Source organism: Impatiens glandulifera, chromosome 2 (assembly GCF_907164915.1).
Source record: "Impatiens glandulifera chromosome 2, dImpGla2.1, whole genome shotgun sequence".
Lineage (NCBI taxonomy): Eukaryota > Viridiplantae > Streptophyta > Magnoliopsida > Ericales > Balsaminaceae > Impatiens > Impatiens glandulifera.
Window position 1 is genome coordinate 16,199,341 of NC_061863.1, and position 12,212 is coordinate 16,211,552.

Here is a 12,212-nt window from a genome sequence, read left to right on the forward strand (position 1 = left end):
TTGAATTTCACAGATGTGGAACAACTACCAATGTTTATAGATATCTGTTCTGAAATGTTGCCTTTTCAAAGAAAACTGGTCGCGCCTAAAAAGACGTGAAGATCTTTTGATATCTTTCATGGTTCAGGCCTATGACCGACACCTAGACTGCAAACATACCCATTTTGGTGAAAAACATTTTTATCCTGCAGTTAATACATGTCACTCTATTTAATGTCTGGACAATAGGTTAGCCCCTAAACTAGTATTTAAGAGAGGGTAACACTCACCACAAAACTCACAAGTCACAAGAATACTCTCTCACTAAGGCAAACTAACCATGTCTCAATTCCCAAACATCCTCCAAGTAGATTTTGAATCCTGTACCGGTACCGAACACTATGAAGTGTATCGGATGATTAAGAAGTTAGAAGATACTGGTCTCCAGTATTTTCTGGATGATAAGCAAATCATCTACCCTGCATCCGTTATGGAATTCTACTACAATGCCAGAGTATTCCGGGGAACACCCCATTTCGAGACCCACATCCAATCCAAAGTTGGGGGGGTAATTTTCGACTTCACCGAACAGGACTTTGGTCGGTGTTTCAGTCTGCCCAAGCAAGGGATCACAGATCTCAATCCTCCTGCAGACATTAAGGCTGAGGTATCCCTAGCCTTTGCCCGGTCGGATGAACCTGTCAATGATCATGGTTCTAAATCTCTCTTGAGGGCTGAGTATCAGCTCCTCAATGATGTGTTAGGAAGGGGCATCTTTGGAAGAGATGTCACTAACACCTACTGTGTGGCAAGTTTCAATATGATGGCCGCCATCATTACTGGCACACCGGTAAACTGGTCCCGGGTGCTGTTCGACACCTTGGTTTGGATGATTAATGTTCAGTCAGTCGGTCTCATTCCCCAAATGAGCACCCTTCTGGTGGAACTCGGCGTTCCAACTTGCCCTGGCGAAAGCCTGAACCAGGCTCAGGTGCTAACTAGGGAAATGACCGACTCTTTCTACAGTCGGTTTGAAAGAGAATGGAGGAGGAGGAACTTCAACCCTCCTCGCTAAGTCACCTCGTCTGGCATCCGGTCGTTTTGCTGCATGTACCGGATGCATCATTAATCTATTCAACTCTGACCATATCGGCCTCATCCATGTCCACTTCGGTTTTATTTGTGCTTTTCTTAACTTCATTATTTATGTATGTCATTTTCGGTGTTGTCTCTACCGTTTTCGGTCTCCATCTAATCTATATCATTATGTGTTAAATGCATTTAATGAGATAATTCCATTTAATGAGATAACTCACAACCACTTGCATATTTAATTCCCAACTAATCTGGTCACTTTCCAACTACCATTTACCTCGAGATCTGCAAACCGCCACTTCCCAATGCACTTTGGAGAGGAAAAGATTCTTTCCCTTAATAAAACAAAACTGACCATCAATGCACAGATTTTCCCTCCAAAAACGATTCTATATAAGGAGCCATCCTCCTTTCATTTTCTCACATCCACAATCACTAGTATTTCTCTTGAATCTCTCTCTCTCTACATCATAATCATGCCAAGCCGAACTTTGGGAAATTTTCTAAGTGTTGACTTCGGCTCATGCTTGGCCGAATGGGACTATGACCACCCAAAGAAACACATGTTTGAAAGTCTCATTGTTACCGGTCTTCAAGCCTTCCTTGACGAATCCGGTCCCATACTGACTGAGGATGTCAAGGAATTTTTCAGAAATGCCGTTAACTGGGGAGATCGCATTGTAACCACGGTAAGGAATCATACCTTCCGGCTTGATGAAGCCGAATTTGCCTCCCTCTTCAATCTGCCTAAAGAAGGGTTCTCTGACTTTCCGGCCATGGAGGGAACTGATGAATACTACTATGTGTTCCGCTGTCTTGGAACCTTCGATACGGTGGAAACCCATGGGTTAAAGACCCGTCTCGGTCGTAGCACTCAGCTACTTCTTGAGATTGTCACTCGGTCCATTCTGTGCCAATCTGTAAATCAGCGGTTTTCAAAGAATACATACAATATGATGACCCACATCTACAACCACACGCCCATTAATTGGGCAGCGGTCCTCTTTCAAACTTTGAGGAAAATGGTGCGGACCAAGAAGGGTCTCGGCTTTGCACCCCACATCAGCAGGCTGATTCTCAAGTACCGGCCAGATTTTGGACCGGGTACACCGGCATCTCCCTCAAATATTCTCGACAGAGATGCCGTGGTGGAAAAGTATTCCAGAATGGTGTTTACTGCTTAAACAACCTTATTTAAATGTCTTTCTTTCGTCCTATCGGCTTCCTTTCTAATGAAATATCGTTTCAGTTTTGATCGCGTCTCTTTACTCTATGTATCTATCTAACATAACCGGCTTGATATCGTTCGTATCCGGTTTCATAAAATCTGCTTAAAACTGTTAAACGCCGATCAATCAAAATATCTGAATAAGCTTGAACATAACCTACCATTCGGTCTCGTAGAAAAATACGTCACCGATGACATAGGCAAAGTTTTGGAGGGAAAAACTCCCGCTCAAAGACACCGCACACCGTTTCGCACGAAACCATGTCCTTTCATTTTGGAGGGAAAACTCCCGCCCATTCATGATGGGACGGTTTGGCTTCCAAACCGTGCCTATAAAAGGGGGCCTTCGTCATATTTTTCATTCTCACACAAATTCACTTTCTCTCTCTAAACTTCTAAAATCCTTTGAAGCCGAATTCTTTCATTTTCAAACTCTTCAAACATGGGTCGTGATTCGGCGTTGTTCAAACTATACTCTCAAGTGGACTTCAAAGAGATTCGGCAGAACGGAACGGCCGAAGCAAAACAAGTAATTGACCAACTGAGTAAAACCGGTTTGGAATATCTACTTGACGGTCCCCACGTAATATACAAGGACGCGGTCGAAGAGTTCTTCAAAACCGCAACCATTTCCTACGACAGGATCCTCGCAAAGGTTTGCGGTTCCCAAGTTGAGATCACCGAAGCTGTGGTGGCCGAAAGTCTACGTCTCCCAACTACCGGTATGGACGCAACAGCGGAGATGGACGATGACGTTTTTAAGATGGCTTGCCGCCGCTTATCAGCAACCAACGAGCCGCTTACCACATCCGGAAAGAAACAACTGCTGAAACCGGAGCTCATCCCGGCGTGTGACGTTTTTGCCAGGGCGATACTGGCAAGGGGAGGAAATTTCAGCAATCTGACCAAAGACAAAATCAGAATGATTTTTCGTCTAATGGAAGGCGCAGAGATCAACTGGGCAAGATCGGTCTTCGGCAATCTTATGGAAATGGTGAGACCGGACTCAGATAGGTCTTGGGGGTATGCAGTTCAACTCGGTAAGATCTTCTTACATCTGAAGATCAAAGTCGGTCCCGGTGTTGGAATACTAAAACGCAGCATCATCCGATCAAGGCATTTTCTTCCAAGAAAGCAATCGGCCTCCAGTTCCACAGGTGGCCGAAAGAAGAAAGCCGCGAAGAAAAATACCCCGGCAAAAGCAAGCACCGGAGGAAAGAGAAAAGAAAAAGTAATTTTCGAGGATCCACCTCAACAAACCGAGGATGAGGAGTGGGACGATGAGGAAGCCGACACAGAGGGAACCGAAAATAGAACGGACCATGACGATGATCTTTCGGCTCAAAGTCCAAACAATGCCGAACATAGCATAAATCCTGAAACCACCGAGGGTGAGGACGGGGTTGACACAGGTGCCAATGATGAAGGCCTCAGCAGGAAGGAAGCCGATGAGGCCGAGGCCGAAAGATTAGCCCAGAATATCTTTCAGGGCATCGCCAGGCGGGATGAGGACGTTATAAACTTATACTTGGAGTGGCATGAGCACCGCTTCGACACGAACTATAAGAACATCATGACGGACTTGAACCAAGAGGATTGCTTCGCAAGGTTGGAGGAGGTGGAGGCCATGATCTTAAGCCTCACAAAATCCAATACCATCCATGAGGCACAATGCCGAACTTGCCTACTGATACCGAGAAGTCATCTTCGACAAATAAGAAGGCGTATCAGAAAGATTAAGGAAGAATATGCCGAAGGGGGATCGGTGTCTACAGTAGCACCGCGAGTATTGGATAAGCTTGAAAAGGGCAAACTGGAAATTCGGCAGGAAATAGAGCGGCTGGAAGTCATATGCAATCAGAAAGAAGTACCGGTATATACCGCTCCGGTCATCGAAGAATTTCCAATTGACTGGACAACAACCTCAAGAGAAGACACTGAGACACCGAGGGACATTGAGACACCTCTGCCAGAAAATGATGAGGTACCGACTTCGAAGCCTGTTGAGGTCCAAACTTTAGAGGATGTCGAGACACCGATACAGGACAATGCTGAAATACCAACTTCGAAAACTGTTGAGGTACAAAGTTTCGAAAATGCCGAGGTTCCAAACTCAGAAATTGAGGTAATAAACTTAGAGGATTCGGCTCAATTAGAACCTCCAAATGAAGAGGAGGCACCGATAAATCTTGACGAAAGAGCCGATCCAGATCCTACCGAGCTATCAATGCCTCCACCACCACCGGTAGTCACCGCTCCAGCGCCTCCTCAGGAATGGATTGATGACCTATTTCAAAAATTTGAAGTAGTTGTTTCGAAGCGGATTGAGGACCGACTCCGGCAGTTTGACACTTCAATATCAGAGAAGATTGATGACCGCATACTTGAACACAACGTCTCTAAGCTTCAACCGCTCAAGGATAGATGCGAGAACATTTTCGATACGGCTATGAAGTTCGCCGATGTAACAAAACAGGTTGTGGATCATCATCAAACACGCCTGGAGCAACTCAGCACCGGACTATGGGAAGAGGCCGGTGAGCGAGAAAACTGTGCTCAGCATATTATAGCTCTGGAGGGTCTCACTTCGGAATTAAAGAAGGATTTCGAACGGGTTGACCCAACAATTGACCGAGTCTCGGTACTGGAAAATTCAAATAAGACTCTTGTGTCCGAGGTAAAGGCACTTACAGAGCAGATAGCCGAAATCCTGAAAGCTAAGGAAGCCGCGGATGCCGCGGCTATAGAGGCCGATGCTCTGGTTGCTAAGAGAGTCCAGGAAAGGTTGGACGCCGAGGTTAGCAGAGACAAAGAAGCGTCGCGAGCGACTCAGCTGACCGCGACTCAGCTGACCGAAGAAGAAATAGAAGTCGAAAGAATAAGAAGGGCTGAGATCATGTATCTAGGGTATGCTGAGCAAATAGCAAGACAAGCTGCGGAGGATGCCGAACGATTAGAAACGGAGCAGCGACGGCTGGCGGGATTTGCGAAGGAACACGAGAAAAAGAGGAAAGCGGCCGCTTCCGCTTCAGCACCGGCCGCCTCTGCCTCAGAACCGAAGAAAAGAAAGAAGCCGGCTAGTAAGAAAGTTCGAATTGTCGAGACGCTCAACACAATCTCTGAACTGGTCGAGACGGGTACCTCGCAGCAAGCCGACCCAGTAGAGGACGAAGTCGAAGAACAGCTGCGGTCCCGGTCTAAAAGACCACGATCTTCTCAACCGCAACCGCCACCACCACCGAAGAGAAAGAAGAGCGCCTACGAATTCACGGACTCGGAATAGGGACTCCCCTTCCTTTTCTTATTTGTCTTAAGTATTTATGCTTTGTCTTTCTCGGTTAGCTATAAATATATATATCAAGTTATTTTTGAACACCGGCCTTATTTTGCATTTCTACTTGGTTTTGATAATTTTAAATAAAATAATCAAAAAGGGAGAAATTGTTAGATAAAAGATAGAGATTATTCCAAACCCCTCCCTCAAAATTTTTTTTAAAAATTCTCTAAGTCTTTTTCAAAAATTGGCCAAACAAAACAACCGGCCTACGGTTGCAAACTTACATAATTTTGATAATTTTAAATAAAATAATCAAAAAGGGAGAAATTGTTAGATAAATTCATACCGGTTCAAATAAACCTAACTTAAACAAACTTCCTACGCAGGAACAAGGAACCGGACCGGATGAACAAAAGAAAACCAACTGAAGAAACCGAACCGGTCAAGCTACCAAACCGATCAAGAGTATTCGGTACGTGACCGCACAGAGGAAGGATCGACCAAAGCCTAAAAGCCAGATCCATCAAATAGCCGATCAATCCTCAAGACAAACATAACCGGAATAAGCCCGGTCACTTTACTATCAAAAGATATTCGGCCAAGTCAAGCGGCCAACCTAGGCCAAGTCAAGAGGCCGACCTGCACAAGAAGACACTTTGGGTATCTGTTGAGAATGATACCAAAGGAACAGACTGAATACTTCCATATCCATGCAAGTCTGAGGAAAGACTGTAGGCTGCAGAAAACAGTACTACCAGATCTTTCTTCTTCGGGATAAGCCAGAAAGGAAATCTTCAAAGTACAGACAACTGTCCAAAGAGACAGTGTCTACATCAAGTAAAAGACAAACCCGGCAGGTTTGCTCTACAGACCGGCAGGTCTGAAACAGGATGCCAGGTCTGAGATTGACCGTCAGGTCTGAGGAGAAGACCGCAGGTCTGAGACACTGAATCACTGCATCTCTGATCAGCCAATCAGATTCAAGGCTTTGAAATATGACCGTTGGCATATTTCACCTATAAAAGGAGGCAGTTGCAGAAGAGTAAATGTGGGACATCAAGCGGACATCAAGGCAGTTACTAAGTGAGACAAACATTGAGATAACAAAAGCTAAGTGCATTTACTACAAGTGATAACAGTGTGGTATTCTAAGAAAGCCTAAGTGCTAAATTCTAAGTGTGTGTTACAATTTCGGTGTGAATTGTAAGAGTGTTATCGAGCAGGAAATAAGTCTCGATCGAATTGTATTTGTATTCCTTAGTGAATATCCTTCTCGCGGTTTCGAGAGGAAGGGGTGACGTAGGAGTTTTATCTCCGAACATCCATAAAACTCTGTTGTGTTATTTACTTTCTGTTGGCTTCATTACATAACCGACTAACCTAAACCATACCGCTCCAAACCAACTCCATACTGACCATACCGAATATCCAGATAACCGAAACCGACCCACCATTCTTCAAATCTCTATCATTCGAAACCGACTCCGCCTATCATACACGTGTACCGCTTCAACTTGAAAGCAAACCTCTTCCGCGCTTGAACCTAGTTCAAGGGTTTGTGACAGGTTGTGTAGTATTGAAACCCCGGTGTTAATCTCTAACAGGATTAACCACCACCCTACGAGTGAGAACTGCTAACCGGTCCAACCCCCGGTCCACCAGCGGCGACCTAGATCCTAACAAGAATGTACTAAAAAAAATTCAAAATGAAGTTGTTTTTCTCGTCACCAAAGATATTTTCATTTCTTTTTGGAATGAGACACCCCTGAGTTTTACTTTACTTAGACCGAGTGCAGGATATTTTAAAACGTACATACATAAGCGGAAAAATAGAAACATGTGCGAAAACGTTTCTTAATTATAAAAAGTGGTGCTACAAAATTTCGGTTTATAAAAATAAGACAAGGTCCTTTGCTTATAAAATACAGACTTTTAATAATAGACCCAACAAAGGACTTAGTCTTCTGCCTTGGTCCCTCCTTGCACACACATCCCTGCATCTTGCCCCACTCCAAGCCTCCATTCACTTGCCAAATAAAGTCTATTGCTGTGAACCTACACCACACAAGCATAGTGAGTCTAAAGACCCAACAAGTTATAAAAAGATTTATAGAAAACACTTTTAAAAGCTTCTTTGGATCTATATGTGGTTTTATAAAATGGTTGATCATAGTGATTGTACAGTTACATTCTCGAGCACATATTTGACCCTTGACCTTGAGAGCTGATCCTCAAGGTGAGGAATCTTTGTGAGCACATATTTGGAGGGCACTCTTCGGAGTCTATCCCTAAAGTCCACAACCTGGTTAGACACATTTTGTGTGGGTAGATATTCTGATAGCTCATGTTCAGAATTCAGTCCCATAATATTCAATCATGTTTTGGAATCGGACTACCAAAGCTCATGTTGGCTAGCCTTCCTCCCCGTCAATTCCTTTATCATTATTCAATATGATTCCATAAAACGTTTCATACTTTGGAAAGCATATCCTTTCTTTAGAAAACAGAACTTTGTTTAGAAAATAGACCCTTGTTTATAAAACAGTCATTCTTTATAAAAGAGACCCTTCTTTTAGAAAACAACCATTCTTTATAAAAACAGACCCTTCTTTTAGAAAACAGATCATATTTGGTTCATCATTTAAAGATATGGATATGCAATGAAAACATGCAATAAAAACAATATGCATAATTTATAGAATATACATTAATTATATAAGCATGTGTGGGTTTCTAAAGAGTGATATAGAAAGGTTTTCATGCCTTATACTTTGAAGATGCTAAGGATTGATCTTAATATGAAGAGTTGCTGTTCTTTAAGGCTTCTAGAGGACGTCTAATGATTCTTAGTGAGGAGGGAAAATGAATTGATATCATTTAAAGAATCCATGGTGAATAATTTGAACGTTATTATTTTGACATTTCTTACTTCAACGAAGTAGTGTGTAACTCAAATAGTTTTTTTTAAAATTATTTAAAATATGTATCTAAATATATATATATGAAGTCCAATTTATCTTATATAGAGATAAGAGAGTTAATCCTTTAGATTAAAAGTAATAAGCTAATTTACAAATTATGTAATAATTGATCCTTTCCTATTATTGTATATTCTAAACTAAATTTTATTTGCATTTTATGAAAGCTTTTATTATAGTTCATAAATTTATTACTTTAACCATATTATTTTCATATAATATTTGTTGTTACCATTTAAGTATTTTAGATTCTATTATTCCCTAATAATAACCGTATTAACAACAAAAGAAATTAATAATCAAACATAGATTGTGTTTCATGTTTTAAATATATATAGTTAACAAAATCAAATTCCTTATTGATGGATAAAACATTGTATAATTATTTTTTTCTTAAATAAGATTTTAAAATTAAAATTACTAAACCTTTAATTATACAACATGATTTACAGATTGAAATATTACTTAATGGAAATCTATCAATCATAACGTTGTAACACTAAAATTAATTAACAAAATTATTTAGAGAATCTCATGGGCGCGAAAAATAAACGCGGGAAACATAAAACATAGGCAAATTCTCAATTCTCTAACTTCATATTTTTCTTCGAAGAAAATTTTCATTTTGATTCAAACATTTTCATTTTTCTATTCATCTGAAGGGCCATTCAAAAACATTTCACATTTGCATCTATCATGACGGCTGCTCTTAGAACCTGTCTTTTTATTCACTCTCTTAATACACTAGGGAAGTCATCTCCTTCATTTGCACTCTCCTTTCTCTCTCCTCTTGTCTATCTCTTTCTAAGAATCATATAGTCGGGGAGTGAGAGATGGGAGATATGACGGAAAAAGAAATCTCATTGAGTGTTACCCATCAGGAGAAGAAGAGGACAGCTGATGCAATGGTCGGAGATGAAGATGATTCTGATCTGCAATCCCCCGACAAGAAGAGAACCCATTTCATTGAGATTTCCAATATGAGTATTCCTTCGACTAAGGATCTGGATACGGAGTTTCCAAAGCTAAAATGTAGAACGAAGGGCGGATACATTGAAGCGAAGTTTGATGATTCTCAGATGTGTGATGGTTATATAGCAGATATCTACGATTATCTACATAACATGGAGGTTAGTTGGACTGATTTACTTCTCATTTCCTATTTATTCTGTAAGGGTTTAGTGTTTGCTGGTTCTAGATTTGTTTATTGTATATTGAATATGGGATTTGTTCGTTTATCTAGAAAGAGGCAAAGAGAAGGCCATTGCTAGACTATATGGAGAAGATACAAACAGATGTGACTGCAAACATGAGAGGGGTTTTGGTGGATTGGTTGGTGGAGGTTTTAGGAGTATACAAGCTTCAACCTGAGACACTCTATCTCTCAGTTAGTTACATTGACAAATTCTTGTCTATTAATCGCATCAATACGCAGAGTCTACAGTTGCTTGGTGTTTCTTCTTTGCTCATTGCATCGTAAGACACATTCTTGTTATGTGACTATTTGAAACATTAAACATTCAATATCTGATGCTAAGATTCTTCCTTCTTAAGCAGAAAATTTGAAGAGTCCAATCCTCCAATATCAGTTGATGACATGTGTTACATCACAGACTACACTTACATAAATGAAGAAGTCGTGAAGATGGAATCTGACATTCTCAAGTCACTTAAATTTGAAGTGAGCAATCCAACAGTTCTGACATTCTTGAGGTACCAAGTTGAATATTCTCCCATTTACCTTAAATCATTTACTTGGATATAATGTTTGATGAGGCTCATTATTTCTGGTTCTTTTCCTTGTTTCCATTTACAGAAGATTCGCCAGGATTTCTGAAGAAGATTGCAAAGTAAGCTGTATTTTGATGTGAATTATCTACATACACACTTATAATATTTGTAATAAAATATCAAAATAGTTATTTTCAATTTGATTATTACCAAGTAATCCTATATCAAACGAACCCAAAGTATATGCAGAATTTTGTTAAAGAAAACTAATAGTTGTTTATTTGTATTATGCAGTATCCAAATTCGAAGTTTGAATTATTGGGATACTACTTGGCAGAATTGAGTTTAGTGGACTATTGTTGTTTGATGTTTTTACCATCCATGATTGCTTCTTCTGTTGTATTCCTCTCAAGGTTTATATCTCACCCTGATAAATATCCATGGGTAAGTAGCTCTCTAAAATCAACCATCAATTTCCAAGCTTGTACTGTGTTGAAACTTTAGGTTTGGACAGTGGCAAGTGCTTTGAATTAGGGAGTCTTACTATCTGATTGTGTGAAAAGTTATATTTTGAGCACATAGTTATTATTGTTGACTGAATCTTGCTAAAATTTGTTATAACGAATACAGAATGCAAACCTTGAAAAGTATTCAGGATACAAAGCTGCTGATTTAAGAGAATGTGTTGTCCTTATACACGAGTTGTACTGGGGTAAAAGAGGAGGCTCTTATGTAGCAATAAAACAGAAATACATGCAGAATAAGGTAATGGTCTTATACTTGCCACTGTCTTTGAACTCTTTATTAATTGGAAGCAAACATCTGAATGTAACTCAAAATGTTTGTGTTTTAACAGTTCAAATATGTTGGGTTGAGGTCGGGCCCTGTTGAAATACCCAGTTTATACTTCGAAGAAATGGGAGTGAGTGAGTTTTTGAATGTTCAGTTTGGATGCCATTGGAGTGGTTGAAGGCTTGAAGAATGTTTGTTTCTTAAATATGAAGTGTTCTCCAAATTGGATCTATCTATCTGATATCAAGCTGAGCTGAGTGACCCATAAGCCAAACTTTCTACTTTTAGATTTATTTTGAAAGAACTGATTCTTTTCAACTTATTAAACATAGTTGGGAGGTGCTAACATTTTAATTAGAAGTGATGATTTTTTTTTTTTTTTGTATGTTTGGTCAACTTTTTTAATCTGCAATTGCAATTAAACTAAGAATTGTACCTTGTTTTGATCTCCACAATTTTGGATTTTTTTTAGGCATTTGATTTTCAACTTTGTTGTGAGTTATTTTTTTAATATTGCTATTTCATTTACCTTTTATAGGCAATCATTATCTTATCTTGACTTAAATATTTTATTTATTTTTTAACTTGTGACAACTTAGGTCAAATTTAGCTTATATTTGATTTTTAATAATGAATTTTAATAGTTAAAAGATAAGTAAGTGGTAATGAAACGTGACTTAGGGTAAAATGTTTGGATTAAGAATATAAATGTTACATTATTGTAAGGACTACTTCTTGTGAGCTTAGAAACATTTTCTTATAAATATAGTAAAGAGTGGAAACTCCTTAATTATGAAGAAGAGTTTAAAGATTTACTTTCTTGGGGAATAAAATTTTAAATGAACTTAAACCTAGAACTATTAATCTAAATAATTGGGCTAAACATTAACCGACCAACAATTCCTACCAATGATCAAAGGATATGGGCTAATGTATATACTTAATGTCAAAGGTTCTGAAAAGGTAAAATTTCATTAACTAGTTTTAATCAAGAAGTTGTTAGGCTTGAAAAAACCTTTGAATTTGTTATTCCGGAAGAAGTTGAAAATAAGAAAATAATTGTGGGATATACACTTTGGGTAATAGAAAAGCTTCGTATACGTGTGATATACGTGACTAAAACTATTTTTGG

At 39.5% G+C, this 12,212-nt stretch overlaps 2 protein-coding genes across 2 annotated transcripts; both read left to right on the forward strand.

Annotated features, from left to right (window-relative positions):
* The first annotated feature begins 469 nt into the window (after positions 1 to 469).
* Positions 470 to 5,650, forward strand: LOC124924412. The gene is made up of 5 exons (XM_047464455.1): positions 470 to 646; positions 884 to 970; positions 3,366 to 3,968; positions 4,131 to 5,462; positions 5,645 to 5,650. Exons 1-5 carry the CDS (start codon positions 470 to 472, stop codon positions 5,648 to 5,650), a joined length of 2,205 nt encoding a protein of 734 aa, XP_047320411.1.
* Positions 5,651 to 9,307: 3,657 nt separating this feature from the next.
* On the forward strand, positions 9,308 to 11,569 carry LOC124923701 (G2/mitotic-specific cyclin C13-1-like). The gene is made up of 7 exons (XM_047463666.1): positions 9,308 to 9,687; positions 9,801 to 10,033; positions 10,115 to 10,270; positions 10,374 to 10,407; positions 10,583 to 10,732; positions 10,919 to 11,053; positions 11,145 to 11,569. The coding sequence occupies exons 1-7, from the start codon at positions 9,391 to 9,393 to the stop codon at positions 11,256 to 11,258; spliced, it is 1,119 nt and encodes a 372-aa protein (XP_047319622.1). The 5' UTR covers positions 9,308 to 9,390; the 3' UTR covers positions 11,259 to 11,569.
* The last annotated feature ends 643 nt before the right edge of the window (positions 11,570 to 12,212 follow it).